Here is a 17,459-nt window from a genome sequence, read left to right as displayed (position 1 = left end):
TTAGCCACACGATGGCGCAATTGTAAAAGGTACTAATTGAACCTTAATAAATGGACTAATGGGAAATGTCTGCGGGTGCATACTTGTGTTGAATACATGATTTAAGATTTAAGACTAGTAAATAATGCTTTTTGCAGTCTGTTTGGTGAGCCTGAGATATTGGCTATACAGAACAGATCATTCTCTTACTGAAGGAGCCAGTTGGTCAACTTCGTAGCCATGCGGTTTACTAATAGGCATCCACTGCCTTTTAAGTTATTATTATTTTTAATTATATTAATTGTTTTAGCCTAACAGTGGAGTTACCAGGCAACCTCAGAAAGTATTTTCACATTATTCTGTCAATGTCAAGTTCAAGCCCTATCCTGAATGTAAACGTTAGGCTAGTTGTAATGGTGTAATTTTCAATAGGCTTCATTGTTATTAAATAGTCAGGTTAGTTCATGGCAATTCGTTTGTTTAGACAGTTCGTACGTTAATTGCCAAATCCTTGGTGTGGTCTCATATATTCAGGTAGCCTATGCAATCCATGCAGACAGTGCTTCACTTCTAATATGGGAGGAGCATCTTGGTGCGGGAAAGGTATAAAACCGTGTTCACCAGCAAGTGTCACAGCCATGTCATCTCTAGGAATATGTGCGCCAGATAATTTGACTCCCCTCATAATCGTTTCGTCGGATAGCCTTCGGTCTTCCCTTGGAAATTTCTAATAATGAGCAAGAGGGAATGTAGGTGTAGCACGGTAGGCCTACTATGGAGTGTTGATCAACTAGTAAGGTTTTATAATCAACAACTAAAGTGTTTAAAAGGTACGCGTTTTTAAAGTTTGGAATTGTATAGGCTACTGCAATGATAATGGTGCAATTACGCATGTAGGTAACGGGTCGAAAACAAGATTTACACCGGAAAAAATGTGCCTATGAAGATGAGCTACATCTTAAAGAACACGCCCTGATAGATGAAGTAGACAGATATAGGACCTATGGGAGAGAGGGAGTCGGAGATCTCCGTGTGCGGCTTGTGTCACTCTCTGTGAAGCCAGTTACCTGAGACACGTAAACTGCCTAACATATGGTGAACACACGCCAGCCGAAGATTCTTCTAAGGATATCTTTTCCCTTTTGTGACGGAACTTGACATTATTCTACGGGACACGGTAAATTAGCAAATTTAAGGATTTCCACCAACTGTGAGCAGTCGGTGTTTGCTCCTTACCAACTTCCCCCTAGTGTGTGCACGGTAAGAGGGGGAACATGAGTAGAAAGACGCGTCGCTGGATTTTTCACATTTTTCTCTGCTTGGGGATTGTGTATTTGAAAATTGGGTAAGCATTTCGTACTTCTAATAACTATTGTCTGTGTATCCCAATTTAAAGATGTTTCTGTACAAATTTGGCAAATTGGCCCGATCTGCCCGCGCTATGTTAAGATACAGAGAACAGTAGGCTACAGATTTCAAGCAAGCAAACTGGGAACGACCGAAACAGGGCAGTGGTGATATCTCCGAGGATATAGAAGGCAGAACCGTGATTGATCTCGGCACTTCTTCTTGAAGACTTTTTAAAATCTATTTTGCAAGCAACAAACTGAAATGTTTTTGAGCTTCGTACAAATTAATCAAATAGCCTAACTTTGTTCAATAATATTTCATGCAGCCGAAAAGTCATGTTGTAAGGTCGAAGTAAACCATAGATGAGTTGGCTACTGGAAAATTGTTTTTGCATTTCATTATTTGCAATAGCACATACACGACACATTTTGAACGTGTAAGTAGGCTAGTGCTTTTTGGCTGTTGAATTATTTAGCCTATTTCCCTTAGTTTTATTTCTGAGATGTCAGGTGGCCACACGACAAAATTGCCAATTTCATATGTAAGTACTGTAAAGCTACTCCTATAATTCATTTATGCGTATGTATTATGTATAGATATAATAGGGAGAGATGTCCTGAAAATCTATATGTGCACGCGGCGCAATAATGTCATAATAACCTCTGTGTCTTACCTGGTTTGCTAGATAAAAAAAATAGAGGCGCTCCCTGTGCGTGGTTATAATCTCTAAAATGTACTTTAAACTTTTCAGGGGCTTTTCGTCTGTGGTTGCTCTGGGGGCAAGTATTATCTGTAACAAAATTCCCGGTTTGGCCCCTCGTCAAAGGACGATCTGTCAAAGCCGGCCCGACGCTATCATAGTCATCGGAGAAGGAGCACAAATGGGAATCAACGAGTGCCAGTTTCAGTTCAAGAATGGACGGTGGAATTGTTCTGCCCTTGGCGAGATGACTGTCTTTGGAAAAGAATTGAAAGTGGGTATGTTACAAAAATTATTTACGTCCAGCATCACAAAAATGCAATAACACAAAAAGGCACTCTATGTGAGGTCTGACCAAATGCATGGGGGTGTATGGTACAGCAACAAGTGAATGTTCTTCTACCTGTGGCATGTATCATTCCCTAAAGATGGCCATAAAATGATCATTATCAGTGAGTAGCTACAGTGTTACTAAGGATTGTTAGAATGTTACAAGAAAAAATCATATTCATTCCAGTTCTAGAGAGAGGCTTGAATAGTTATGATTATAAGCTTATTTAGTTTAACTTTTAACTTCTAACACATGCATCCATCCCTACACATAAGGATAATTGCCTAATACCTAATTGCTGTTGTGGCATGACAAAGGTAAATAAATCTAACATAAAAATAGATTTAAGGATATAATAGGCATTTATAATAAATGTAATAGATCTTACATTACCACTAAATGAAGCAAACAGGTAAGGATTCAGCGAGAGGTTGCAACCTGATGCCCTGTTGTGGTTGTTGTGAAAAGTTTGATACTGGTTCAACAACTTGAACTGTTTCTGTGTCTGTGACTTTTTCAGCGGCAGCATCAGATTTGCCCCCAGTGTAAAACAACCGCCGGTGCCGTGTTCACATTCTCTTTTGCCTCAGTGCAAGTAGTCTGACTGTTTTTTTATTGCCCCCAATGCCCCCCCCCCCCCCCCCCCCCCCTTATCAGTAGATTGTAATGATTTGGTAGCCAAGCTCTTCTCCTTACCACGGGTATAAGTTACATTAGTTGAATACAAGGACAAAAAAATACTGTACACTGTAAGGACGGTGGTTTAACAATATGTTGTCCTGAAAAACAAAGCACAAACTAATTACGAGTGATTTTTTCCCTTTGGGTAATGTTATCCGTTCTCCTAGGGCAAACTCTGGGCCTATTTAGAGTTTATTTTGCAGTGCTATTGAGCTGCCAACACTTTGATGAATGGTTGTGTGAGGGGCTGCCTAGATTCGAGGCTCTTTGACTGGTGGGAAAAAAAGGCTGGCTTATGGAGCTGTTTGTCTGGGGGAAGATGGCTGCAGGGGAGTCTCAGTGCTCAAGTGACTGAACTGTCCCGCAAATAAACTTTTTTAAGGGGGGATCATATTAACCATAATTCTCCTGTTTCCTCCTCTTTCTTTCTCTCCCTCTCACCCTCTCTATTTGCCCTTTCCTCCTCTCTCCCTCTCTCTCTCTCTGTCTCTCTCTGTGCTAGAACTACCTGAGAGATAGACAGTTGTGAGAATGTGTGCTAAAGGCTCAAAGGGAACCCAATGATCTGTAGAGACTTGCATGTATTGCTGAGGGAGAACTTGCATACTCATCCTCCCCATCAAAGACTTGCGGGGATCTCAGGGTATGAAACAAAAAAGGGTGGCTTTAATCACTTTGAGCTCATCTCCCTACGTCCCATTCATGAAGTTTTCGATTTTTCTCTCTGTCACCTTTAGCTGTTTTTGCCATAGATGGGACAGCTGCTGAGTCTAGCAAACAATGCCCCCTTGGGCGCTATGACGATGTATGTGACAGTGAAACATTGTGACACGGTATTGTTCCCAGCCCCCGCTGGGGTCCCCTCTCTCGGTCAGTGGGCCATCCATCTCTAGGCACGGACTGCTTTATCTCGCCGGGGCCCACTGTTGTCTGTGTTTGATACCGCCCGGGGAAAGGCCGACTAGACAGGCGTTCTAATCGGATTGGTTTCACCGCGCAGATTAGCCGCCGTACGCACAGAAGCACAGAGTGGCGCGAGATGAATGCCATTGTTTAATCCTGCGTTGGTGGGGAGGGACCTTCACACTCTCTCAACGCTAAAGAACTAAGAGGTAATACCACCGCCCACCCCCATTACCCTAAAACGCCTCTGAATCCTCAAGCCTGCAGTCGTAGACACTTCTTCAGTGTGTCCCTCACAAATTGTGATAACATTTCCCCTTAGAGAGGAGAGCCTACCCTTACCCCACTGCTGGTGCTAAGAGATTTGAACACTGATTTACTACGCCCTGAAGTTGTAAAATGCTCTGCACCCATACACAAGAAGAGGGGTAGACATGTTTTAAGCCTTTTATTTTTGTGTAAGTGTGTCAGCAACAGCTCCCCACTCCCTGAGTTTTCTGCCTGTTAACCAGCCCATGGTATGCTCCAAAATAGTTTTCTTCCACCAGCATTAAGGCCTCAAGTCCAGACAAGTACATTGTGTTAGGTTTATAAATTAACCTTGTGCATTTGCAGTTTTTTTGGCCAGTGAAGTCCTACATAGAATTATTCTAAGCCACTGGTTCAAATACCGCTGGAAAAGAAGTAATGAAACACTTGTCATAACAGACGAGTTTTATGGCTTGCTTTATCAGTGATGTTTGTGTTTCAGGATCTCTACATTGAAGTAAACACAGTTCAACCAACACACAGAGAACAAAATAACACTTTTTCACCTTTATTTGAAAGTGGAGAAGGGTTCGACCTCCACTCACCTTAAGTTTTTGATACATACCCTTATATTGGCTGGGTGCCCGAGGGAGCCATAAAAATCTTTTCATAATTGATGCCCAGCTCTGGCCTTCCTTAAATTGCATGGGCTCAGCTCCAAGATGTTTATCAGTGACAGGTCCAAGCATACCGGCAGCGTGTTAGTGAGGACCTCTGAACACTGCTAATTTGTTGATCAGCTTCACCATAAAGGAGGATAACAGACTTAGTACAATATAAAGTGCACTCTTACATTGACAAATCAGCGCGCTGCCAGGTGAGATATGCTGAAGAGATATGTGCACTTGGGTGAAATGATAATGCACTAGCAATAGTTTTCTCTCCCTAGTTGCTTCACTTAGAAAGTGCCCAGAACATCCATAACTATGTTTTTGTCTGGTCATAAAATTTGCTCTTGTGAAATGTCCTGTGCCAGGAAGGTCTTGGTATGCTTGACAAAATCAGTGCAGCCTCAGTGGAAATTGATATCTTTTTGAAATACAGCTGTAAACAATAGCTTTTTGCACAAATGTTAACGTGGCTAAAAAAGTGGTTATTATTAGTGTTATAGTCACTACATTGCACCGCAAGGTGATGCTTCTAAATGCATGTATTGTCCTTATACCTATAAGGTATAGGTTAAGCCAAGTTGCTATAAGTTGCTATACAGTAGTATAGAACTATACTTAAGAATCTGACAGAGGTAACCTTACCCAGATTTAATACTACCTATATTTGTGCATTATTATAAGATGCAAGTCATGATGTATCTGCTGGAGTGATTGACTTAAAGTCTGTAATTGATCGTTTATTACATAAACACCCATGGCTTCATTTGTTCCTTCACTGGCAGAACCTTTTAAACCTCTGCTCAGGAGTGGACGGCAGTATCTGAAAATAGCAACAGGTTGAACACAAGGAGTTAACTGGTCCTGATGATTCGGTGATCTGTTCCGTTGCACGTAAATGATTCATTTAGAGGGTAAACACAAGGTATGGTGATCTAATGTGGAGGCAATGAGTACACTTCCTCAAAAGTGCCTGAGGCAGGTAGCTAACTGGCAAATCAGATCAATATCTTCATCTGCCTCGGCCCTCTTGAAGTCTCTCTCCTATGGCCTTGCCTGCAGCTGGGTGCGGCTACATGTCACATGTTCCTATTGTAATGGACTATGGTTATAGTGTTGCAGCTTACCCATAGGATCCACAGTAAAAGCTTGTTCTGATCCGGTTGAACTCTGGCTGGGATCTGGCTCTGTTCTGGCATGGATATGGGCCAAATGAAGGCCAGAATGAGCAGCTGTCTGTGGTGAAATAGCAATAAAACCCTGTGGAAAATATGCACAAATAGATCTACTAATACAGTGAAGCATTAATTAGCAAAATGTTGTTACCCTTATTGTAAAAAAAAAACACAGAACTTGTGATATTGAAAAAAATAAATAATAATAATCTAAAACTCAGAATTCTTCACTAGCACTGAAAAATGCAAGTTCTGGAGGCAGTCTTTTCAGTCCTGTCTTAGTTTGAACAAATCCCAGTGCTGACCTGGAAGTGCCCTGATTTAAAGGGGCAATCAATTATCTTTGTCTTCTGCTCCGACAGGCTCTGCATGCCTGCCGGGCTCACCTCCATTGGGTGTACTCCTCTCCTGACGGAAGCTGGGACAGTGGCCAGATGGAAGTTTAAACATATATTCCCCCTGTCTCTTCCACTCTGTTGTGCCTTAAATAAACGTGTGTCCATTGTGCTCCTCGTAGGAGATGGACTAGTCTTCCCTCTGCCCAGAACGGTCATCTTGGTTCTCTCGTACATCATTCGTAGTCTGAATATTTTGTCATGTTTTGTCAAGGTTGCTGGTGGTGATTTGTTTGTGAGCGTGTGGAGGCTGGTGGCCATGTTCTCCCTGAAGTGGCTGTGTAAAAGCAGCACATTTATTACATGCCAAAGGGCCATGAGCCCTTGATGCACAAGTATGGGTGGGTGGTATCATTAATGAGTTATTGTCTTGATAGGTCAAAAATGGCTGAGGAGTTTTTGTGGAAGTTCAGATTTTGCAGCATGACTGCTTTTTGCCAGCAGTTTCCCTCCCCTCACTCTCACTCTCTCTCGATCTCTGTCTCTCTCTCTCACACACACACACACACACCTCCTCCAAAATACGCTATCATTAATCTCTGCAAAGCATGCGTGATAAATGAAGCAAAACTTGGAACAGATTGCACATTTTATTTTTCCTTTTAAGTGTCAAAGCTATTGCAGGTATGTAAAAGGAGTTCTGACACTGCCTGAAACAGCAGGATTGTGTTGTAAGCCATCCATCCATCCACTAAACACAGCTTTTCTTTTTTTTTCTTCTTTTCTTTCGGTCTGTGTACTTCTCTTAAGGCAGTAAAGAGGCCGCCTTCACCTATGCCATCATCTCGGCTGGCGTGGCCCACGCCATCACCGCGGCCTGCACCCAGGGCAACTTAAGTGGCTGCGGCTGTGACAAGGAGAAGCAGGGCTTTTACAACCAGGAGGAGGGCTGGAAGTGGGGCGGCTGCTCGGCCGACATCCGCTACGGCCTCAGCTTCTCCAAGGTGTTCGTGGACGCCCGGGAGATCAGGCAGAATGCCAGGACACTCATGAACCTGCACAACAACGAGGTCGGCAGAAAGGTACGCGTGCTCTGGAATGCGCTGTGGGGTGGGTGCGAGGACCTGGGATGTTTCCACTGGAATGTTCAAATCTGGTTCAGGGGGGTACGTGTGTGTGTATGTGTGTGTGTGTGTTTGTGTGTGTGTGTGTTTGCGTGTGTGTGTTTGTGTGTGTGTGTTTGTGTGTGTGTGTGTTTGTGTGGTGTGTGTGTGTGTGTGTGTGTTTGTGTGTGTGTGTGTGTGTGTGTGTGTGTGTGTGTGTTTGTGTGTGTGTGTGTGTGTGTGTGTGTTTGTGTGTGTGTGTGTGTGTTTGTGTGTGTGTGTGTGTGTGTGTGTGTGTGTGTGTGTGTGTGTGTGTTTGTGTGTGTTGGTGTGTTTGTTTGTGTGTGTGTGTGTGTGTGTGTGTGTGTGTGTGTGTGTGTGTGTGTTTGTGCGGTGTGTGTGTAAGTGTGTGTGTGTGTGTGTGTGTTTGTGTGTGTGTATAAGTGTGTGTGTGTGTGTGTGTGTGTGTGTGTGTGTGTGTGTGTGTTTGTTTGGTTGTGTGTGTGCATGTGTGTTTGTGTGACTGCATGTGTGTAGGTGAATGCATGTGTGTCAGTCTGCCTGTCTGCTGGTCTGTCTGTATACATGTAACATCACCATTTTACTAGCTTGCTGCTGGGAGGTTAAGCAGTTCACTTGTTTCAGTTTAGTCAGACTCTGCTTCATATCGTCTCCTTTATTTTGATAGAAATCTAACAGCATGAATTGAAAGGCATAATGAAACAGACTGAAGTGGCAGTTTAGACATATTGTCATATTATTTGCTGATTAAAAGTTCCCCCAGCTAATTACTGGGGCTTTTGACAGCCCATAATAATCAAGTTCTTTCATATGTCTGGCCCTGGCTTCCAATGAATAGCCCCCCCCCCCCCCCACCAGGCTGGTTCCCTTCACTCCACTTTATTATCTTTTCACATGATGCATGGGCTTAATTACAGATGATTTGTTTAAAGAGGAGTTATTATGAGTCAATCTCAGATGATAAACAACCATTCAATTTCTGTTTCAATGCAATAGGACGTTATTATAGGGCACTGAACTAAGCTGATGGGTCCGTCTCCAGCTGAGTTAAGACAATAGCGCATATCTTCGCGCAACAATCACCACCAGCATCAGTCGCTCTAGATCCATTACTTTAGTCTGTCAATCAGCATGTTTTTGAGGAGCTACTGAGGAAGGCTTTTGGGCATTTTCCGAGTGGGAGTAACCAAAGCCACTAGATCAGACCCCAGAATGACATTGGATCTTGAGTGTGGGTACTCAATTATATTAGGCCTCGCTGTGCACATTCTCTTTTGTTTTCCCTTTTATTTGTGGTCATTCTGCCAAAACCCAACGGCTCTCTTGTTCCGTGATTAGATTAACACAACAATGTGTGTGGGCACTTTGCTGAACTAAACTCCATTTAAAAATCCATTTTAGATATTGTAGCATGCAAACCAAGCTGAGCTCTGAGACTCGCCGTTCACTTAACAACGTTAAGGAATATAAAAAGACACTTTTGTCTCCACCAAACGTGACCAATCCCAAACCGATTTCACAACGACTCAGAAAGCAATATTTCAGCACTGGACAGGGTAGTTGATGAGGAGGATGAGGAGACGCGGTGGAGGGTGGGAGGTTAGGGGTGGGGGCAATCGCAACCTCAAAGGTCTGGCATGGGACCACTTGAAATACCTCGGAGTAATCATTAACTTAATGCCCCCCTCTGGCCCATCGCTCAAGCCGAATGGCAGCACAGGGGCTGCCAGATCAGTGCAACCCAATAACCCCTCCATCAAACCACACAATTAGCCAGAGCCCAGTAACAAAAACGCATTATTCCCAACGTTGAAATTAAAGACTTTTGATGTGTCAGCTCCCGTTAAACCCAGTTGCTATGGACTCAAGAGTACAAACTCCGAACTGAAGATGTTTTGTCTGACGCATATGTGAGTGAAATATGCTGCTTGGTAGGGAGGTTGGGGTGGGGTGAGGGGTGAGGATCAGCTCTCTTGTTGCAAGACTTCGACATTTTACTTCAATAGCCATAAATTGTTTATCAAGAATCAACGGCATGACCGCACTAAGCCCGGTGTGTATCTGAGGCGGCTCTCAATTACCCCCGATGACTCCAGAGAGTCTGAGCATCGTGATGCATGTGGAATAATTAAAAACTAAGGTGAGGCCTCCCTAATGCACACGAGGCCTCCCACCCACAGAGCCTGACAAGACACGGAAGATATGCGAACACATGCCATTACATCAGTATACCTTAGAGAGAGCGAGAAAGAAAGAAAGATAAAGAGAGAGCAAGAGAGGGAGAGGGAGAGAAAGGTAGAAATACCTTGTGGCACCTACACAAAAGATTAAACTGATCCCTTGAACAAGCAAACCACCAAGATGCAAAAAAAACCTCAACAAAAGTAAAGACTTTAATTAAAGCCTACATAGATACAGCACACTAAAGGCATTCATGATGTTTAGCTATGATATTCATGTACCTTCACTTAACCAGTGGAGCCACACTGACATGTCCAATTGTACATAAACCTTATTTGGATTTATAAGTAGGCATAATTATAGGCATTAAATAATAGTCTTTGTTTCAGCAGTTATGAATCACTATTTAAAGTTCCTTTTAGGCATTACGTGGTATGATTTAATGTTTTAATCACAGTGAATCATCATTTGCAGTGTGTTCTCGTTTGTGGGCCTTACAGAAGGATCTTTGGTTAGTGTATTTTTCGTCCGACTGGTCCCTTCTCGTCATCATCCAGCTGTTCTCGGCTCGTTCTTAGTTGTAAACACCCTCTCCTGTGCCTGTGTTTGTGTTGTAGTTTATTTTCTTAAGCTCATAGGGGCAAAGGCCTCGACATCCTACAGACACCAAACTGAAACAGTATGGCCTCCCCCTGTATTGGTGAAACTGATAGTTACATGTACATGTTGCCTAATAGATTTCCTGTTTGATGGGAATTGGCAACCCGGAGAGCAAACGACTCTGGAATGGTTCTCAGTAGCAGTGGTCCTGCTGGCATTAATGTGTGATAATAATAGAAGACACTTAGAGATAAGAAAATAAAAGTCTCTCCATCATTTAACAGAGGTCCGTCTTCACCCAGTGAAATGCAAGAAATGCAGCCATGATGCTACTCAGGCCCGGATACCCTCTCTTGGTAGGAACAGGCACCTGTTCATGGAGACATGAAACCTAGCTCCGCGGCTTTATCTGTGTAAACTATACACACGGCTCTTGTTGAACGAACTCATGATTGCCATTCAAGCTGTGTTTATGTCATACCTTCCACGGTTTGCACTAGGCCTTGCACACACGTCTCGTGCGCACAGAGTCTCCTGTACCCGCCTCTGATATTTTGAGCAGGGGGATCGTTTGCGTAATATGTTTTGTATACAAGTGTGGAAGCTCCCGGAAAGACTGACTACAGTGACTGGTCTTCTCAGTGTTGTGTGTGTGATCCCCCCCCCTCCTGCCTCATTCTTTGGGGCCATAAGCATGAGGCAAATCGTATTCTGGCGCAGCGAGTTTAACAGTCCCCACATTCTTCATTGGGAACGTTTAAGAAAAAAAAAAACTTTGTCTCAACCTGTCTAAGTCTTCACAAAATATGCTGGTCTAGAAAAAAATGAGGCGCCAGTTCCCCAAACCATAGGGTAATGATCACACAAACCTTATGAATGTATCTACAGAAGTGCTCTTCTCATTTAAAGAAAGTTAACAGTGTATCTGTTATCAGCAATTGAATTTATGAGAGTAAGTATAGATGCCACAGCTATAGAGATGGGAAGTTGTTACTGAATGATAAGATCAACACACTCTCCCTGAAGTTTACTCATCTCTTAAGAATCTAAGAGGAGCCCTATCAGATATGATGAAGGAAAACAAATGAGTGACCTGCAGCTGCTAGCGGATTTGTGTGAAGCCACTGATCCTTGTCTCCCCAGAGGGAGGTCAGTGTACACGCTACCCTAGTGTCAGAGGGCCTGTTTTCGTCTCCCAGACGCTGACTTGTCTACGTGTTCTTGTATTGTAGATCTTGGAGAAGAACATGCGGCTGGAATGCAAGTGTCACGGCGTGTCGGGCTCCTGCACAACCAAGACCTGCTGGACGACGCTGCCCAAATTCCGGCAGCTGGGCTACATGCTGAAGGAGAAATACAACCAGGCCGTGCACGTGGAGGCCATCCGCGCCAGCCGCAACAAGCGGCCCAAGTTCCTCAAGGTGAAGAGCACCTTCCGCAAGCCGCAGGACACCGACCTGGTGTACATCGAAAAGTCGCCCAACTACTGCGAGGCTGACCCAGTGACAGGCAGCATGGGCACGCAGGGCCGCATGTGCAACAAGACTGCGGCACAGCCCAACGGCTGCGACCTGATGTGCTGCGGGCGCGGCTACAACACGCATCAGTACTCGCGCGTGTGGCAGTGCAACTGCAAGTTCCTCTGGTGCTGCTACGTCAAGTGCAACACCTGCAGCGAGAGGACAGAGGTGTACACGTGTAAATAATGAGAAAAGTGTTTTTATTATTATTATTGTTATTATTAATATTAATGATGGTTAATATAAATATATAAATATATTTATTGGACAACTTATTTATGCACATATACGCACACATAATATGTGTGTGTGTGTTCGACGGATTGAAACGCAAGTTTGTAAGATACAGAGGTCCCTTTCAGGGGTCGTTATGGACAACTTGGGACGCGTCCGTGGGATCGCTGTTTGGAGATGACTGACTGACTGGTCCTACTAGTGTCTAACTCCTGCAGAAGGACAAGTCATATTCACTGCGGGACACATGTGCACTTGCTGCAGATACTGGAGATAGCGACAGGATTTCTGCCATGGACAATGAAAGCTCTTTTGGATAATGAGCAACTTGTTAGTGCTGAGTGTTGGTACAGGGATGGGTTCACTCTTTAATGAACGTACAACCTGTCTGCCATCAGCAAAACCATTGCTTTTATGTGTTTATTTTCTTTGTAAAGGATTATCACTTTTCTGCTGTTTATTTTGATTTAAGTGGGTGGACATTTTTTACTCTTGGCATGAATTTATTGAAACAGCAATATTTAACTTTTTTTATTTAGAGAAAAGAAACTAATATTAATTTATTTAATGAGGAGACTACTGATTTCTCATTCTTTCACCAACAACATTAGGCTACTTTTAAGTCAGATTCCTTGTTTCTGTTTCACAAACAGCTTGAACGTATTCACTGTTACTTTCTGACCTGCAAGCTCTGCTGGTGCCTCAATGTTATATAAATATAAAAGCAAGCACAGCATTCATATGTGTTAAGAGTAGCTCTATACAAAGTTATGATGAAATGAATGCATTTTTTAACCATTTAATTCAATGTTCCTTTATGTCACATTCCATTGCCAATTTGGCAACCTGTTCCTCACCGATAACTTTTCATTAATACCACTATATTGCAGAGCCAGAAAGCTAACATTTCCACTTGGATTTGTAAGATAACTACTGTTGGATCTGAAGGCTTTTTATGAAAAGAGAGACCATAACAAATGATCACTTACACTCTTGTATGCAGATTATGAAAAGGAATGCAATCGAGTTCTATAAAGATGTATGGTGCCATACATCAAACGATCAAATGCCAATAATCTGATAAACATGTTTTTCATTGCAGCAGGAATAGCTGTGCTCGTGTTGAACCCTGAGATCGTAGATATGACGTCCAGGATTTTTCTGGAACACCACTATTGTCTTATGAGCAGCCCATTTGAATTGGAATAGTTTTGGAAGTTGCTAAAGTGTACTTAACGTGGAGAAAAATAAGGAAACAGGAGAAAACAACATTCCAGTTACTTTGCCAAGTATTTTGTTTGTGATATCATTATTTTGTGGATATACAACACTACTTTGTCTATGCTTGTCATTGCACAACCATGTTTTATAACGTGAGAGTACTCCCCCAACTTATCATGATACACTGGAGCTGTTAATACTGTATCTATGACTGCTAGTTTGTCCCAAAATGAATCATGAATGCCTTTTTTAGTGAAAAGTGTGGTAAGACACTAAGATGTATGGCATTTTTAATGCACATTCTGAATTTTGCTGACAGTTAATGATTCATTTTGACACATTATAGCTCTGTACATGTATGTATATGGATCAACAGTGTGTAGTCCACATTGTATTTTATATTGGAAAAAAGCTTGTGTGCTGCTAGTTGTTTTGGACATCAAGCTGCAATATGCAGAATTTTACATGGCCCATGATGACAGCAATGTTAACTTGGTAATTGCCACTGGTATCACCGTGATGTCTGAGTTTCCTGGTGAATTGTCCCTGTGTATGCATTGCTTAATAGATATATTTTGTAAGAGATTATTTTTATATGAATGTTTTATTTATTTTAATTTTCTTTTGTAAAAAAAAAAATGAAAAAAAGAAATATGCCACCATCCAGCTCTAACAGCAATCTCAGTACTTGTCAGAAATAAAATTAATACTTAATAGGGTTGTGTTTGTTAAGATAGTCAATGAAACCATCATATGTATTATGTTTACTACATTGCAAATGTGAGTGGTCTTCAGTGGTTTTTAGTGATAGTTATGTAGGTCAGAGATTTACCCATGACAAAACATTTCAGTGGAACCGTTTTAGATAAGTCAGTATTCAGTAAACTGTTACAAACTCCGCTAATACAGTGTAGCGTCAAAAAATCGTTGCTATGTAGTTTCAGCTTTCCATTCTGTTCCATTATGGAACAAAGATTTGGGTAGTAGTGCAGATAGATGTGTTTTACCAAAGAACAAGGAAGTGTATGATAACAGTGGACAATGGATTAAACCAATTTACTGCCAAATTGATCCCACTTAATGCTTATTCTGTCATATTTAAATTAACAAAATTATGAACTGAGTGTTGAACAGTGTTAATAAATGTCTCTTAATCAGTTTGGAACTCTGAATTCCATTACTTTATCTCTGGACTTGAAAAGAATGACAAAAAAAATACATCTTCTAAGTTCTATCTTTTGTGTGAAGTAAAGGAAGAATTCGGTTTTACTTTACATTATTACAATTACAATTACAAATTCTCTAAATTATGCATTTCTTCTAATATAAATTATATTGAACACATTGGGATAGATATAAAAGTACACCAATTTCATCTCAGCACACAAGTCAGTTTCACCACAACAAACCATGTCACAAAAAAAAACAAGTCATGTCAGTGGACAAGAGCGACCGGACAAAGACGCCCTCTGTCTTTCCAAAGAACAAACGACTCTCTCTGAATGTCACAAATCGGTTTACCTTACAGCAATCAAGCCCCTCAAAGGCACAGCACACTCATATACCTCATATACTGTACCCTCGTCTCCAGACAGGGACTCCAACCAAACTAACTCACTCTTCTTCAGTCAAGGTAGCATTCCGTTGTGTATGGCATGGGCTATGTGAAAAATGTACTCTCATTAGGCAATCGGTGCAGAGTCAGAAGATCTATGGGTGCATAGTTCACCACTGAACTCACTGAACAAAGATATGACACACATGAGAGCTTATACTTGATGTAGTATCCATGTATGTAGAACAGATAAATACTTTTAGGGTAAGTGGGTTTATTATTTTGGAGTTTTAGTTGAAGTGGTTCACCACATACATCTGTTTCTTTATTACCAGGAAAGGAACAGGGACAACCAGTAAACCTTTTTCTTCTTCTTTTCCCAATTAACTGGTGTTGTGGCCTTGTGTTCTCTTGATGATACAGAATTTCTCTTCCACTTTGAAATTCTAAGTGGAGGCTCTCAAACACACACACACACACACACACACACACACACATACACACACACACACACACACACACACACACACACACACACACACACACACACACACTCACACAACAGACTCCCATCCAAACAGACACAACTTGGCAGAGTTGACAGTGATCTCTACTGCTGGTGTCTGGATCAACTGGCACAGTTAAATATGTTGGGCTCCTTTTACACAGCCTTGATAATAGTAGGAGGTGGAGTGATTGGCAGGAGATGAACAGTGTTAAGTGGATAACACCACTCATGGCAGATATTCCCAGTAACATACACTTTTTAGTGACAAACACGCAGACACACTGATAATATGACAATCAGCCTCAACATATTCGGAACTGAAGAGGCTGTGTAAAGCCATGGGTTTATTTGATAGATATATAATCAAGAAAATTAAAAAATGAAATGCTCTGTGTCGATAGATAGACCTGCTTAATGCCCCCAAAAATATGCCAGCATTGTCACTTTTCTAAATTGATTCATGACAATGCCTCAGATTAGTAAGGTGGCAACTATTCATCTGCTCCAATGTAATCATGGTCATTACCGTATTGTTGCCTTCTCGCTTCGCCAGTTTTTACAATCTGGATGACTGAGGGTGGGCAGGAAAAGAGCGGAGGAAAGTGAGGGCATTCTAATAGCGCGACGGCGGGGCGCTTTAATTGATGAGCGCAGAGCAGAGAGGGTGTCGAGGTGGCGGCCGGCAGAGGAAGGCGGAGAGGGAACGGCAGGGGTGATGGATGGCGCTGACATCTGCTTCATTCACTCCTCTGTCGCGTCGCCACAACAACGCCACTGCGCCCCTCAGCAATGTTCCACGGTTTCCCTGAGAAGCGCGGTCCCCCATTAGCCAAATGTTAACTATGCAAAAACCAGATAGCTTTTTTTTAAGGGGACGCTACTTATTTTGTTTCGAGAGGAAGGCGAATTAGACTGTAAAAGGGATGATGTCAAGTGTAATTTCAGTCCAGGAGTTTTCCGGGAAAATCGGATGCAATTTCTTTCCGACACAAAACATCTCTTTTGCTAGTGCTAAAACTGCGTCAACAGACACCCGCATGAGCAGGCAGCTGGCCAAACATTTCTTTCTGAGTAACATCATCGTTTGATCATGAGTGGAATCACAAAATCTTGTGGTCTAAAAGAACTGGAAAGAGAAAAGAAAAGCCGGTGAATGAGATGTTTGCAACTACTTAACATACTTGGGGTTCTAATAGAAGTTACTCATTTTGGCTCAGACTTTCCCTTTTTTCACATTTTGAATGGAGGTATTTTCAATGAGTAACACTCATTACTATGTGAAACCTTATCCCTTTGGATGGAATAGCCTCATTTTGACTTAGGCAACAAGTAGACAGCCTCTATAATGAATTAATTTTGTCTGAATATACATGCCTACCCTTTCCATTTCCCAAATAGTTAAATAAATTCAGTTTGCTTCTGTTCAAGTAACCAACTGTCTTAAAACATTAGCCTATATACCTGTAATGTAGTTGTTAACCACCCGTGTTGTCAGGTAGGCCTACCATGCAGAGAATACTGCTGGTCTTGCCAGGTGTTCGCCATAACGGTCACATTGCAGAACTGCAACTTTACTGTGTTCCTTTCACTGCAGCTCTCTGCACTTTGATTTCATGCACACTGTCCAAGACAGTGAACACCAAGAAACACTAATTAAGATCTTCGCAATGTGGCCTGATAACAGAGCAGTTTCATGGCGAAAGTATTCACGTTTAGCGTCAACGCCTGTCTGCCAAGCGGACCTCCCCCTCCCTCGCATAGACTATATGGTTTATGTGACACTCTCTGACCGCACCTGTGCACACCTGGACTCCGACAGCAGTCCATGATTTATGACAGTCGGCCTGTCTCGTACCGTGGTGGTGTTCTCTTAGCTGGATCTGTGCCTCTCCTCTCCGCTCAGGCTCCCGTGACCGTCCTACTCTCTCTCTCTCTCTCTGGGCCCCACTTGTTGCCTCAGAGTTTTGACATACCTGTCTGGAATAAGCTATGATGCAATGGTTCAACCCGATGGGTTCTACTCACCTGCTGTTTAAGAACGCGTGAGGCCATGCGGAGACTTGAATTTACAACTGCAGGCTGGGGTTAGACTTTACTGATTTCCATTGGGGGGGGCTCTCTAGAAGCAGCAGGTATTAATCATGA

General features: G+C 42.4%; 1 protein-coding gene across 1 annotated transcript; it reads left to right on the top strand.

Moving 5' to 3' along the window:
* Window positions 1–1,253: 1,253 nt before the first annotated feature.
* wnt7aa (wingless-type MMTV integration site family, member 7Aa) lies at window positions 1,254–11,982 on the top strand (the record flags this gene model as incomplete). Its single annotated transcript, XM_080846538.1, has 4 exons — window positions 1,254–1,324; window positions 2,081–2,311; window positions 7,186–7,453; window positions 11,509–11,982. 4 exons carry the CDS (start codon window positions 1,254–1,256, stop codon window positions 11,980–11,982), a joined length of 1,044 nt encoding a protein of 347 aa, XP_080702664.1.
* Between the last annotated feature and the right edge of the window lie 5,477 nt (window positions 11,983–17,459).

This window comes from Sprattus sprattus (assembly GCF_963457725.1).
Source record: "Sprattus sprattus genome assembly, chromosome: 10".
In the NCBI taxonomy this organism is placed as follows: domain Eukaryota; kingdom Metazoa; phylum Chordata; class Actinopteri; order Clupeiformes; family Clupeidae; genus Sprattus; species Sprattus sprattus.
The sequence above is the reverse complement of the archived record's forward strand: the minus strand, read 5'-3'. Positions and strand labels throughout refer to the sequence as shown.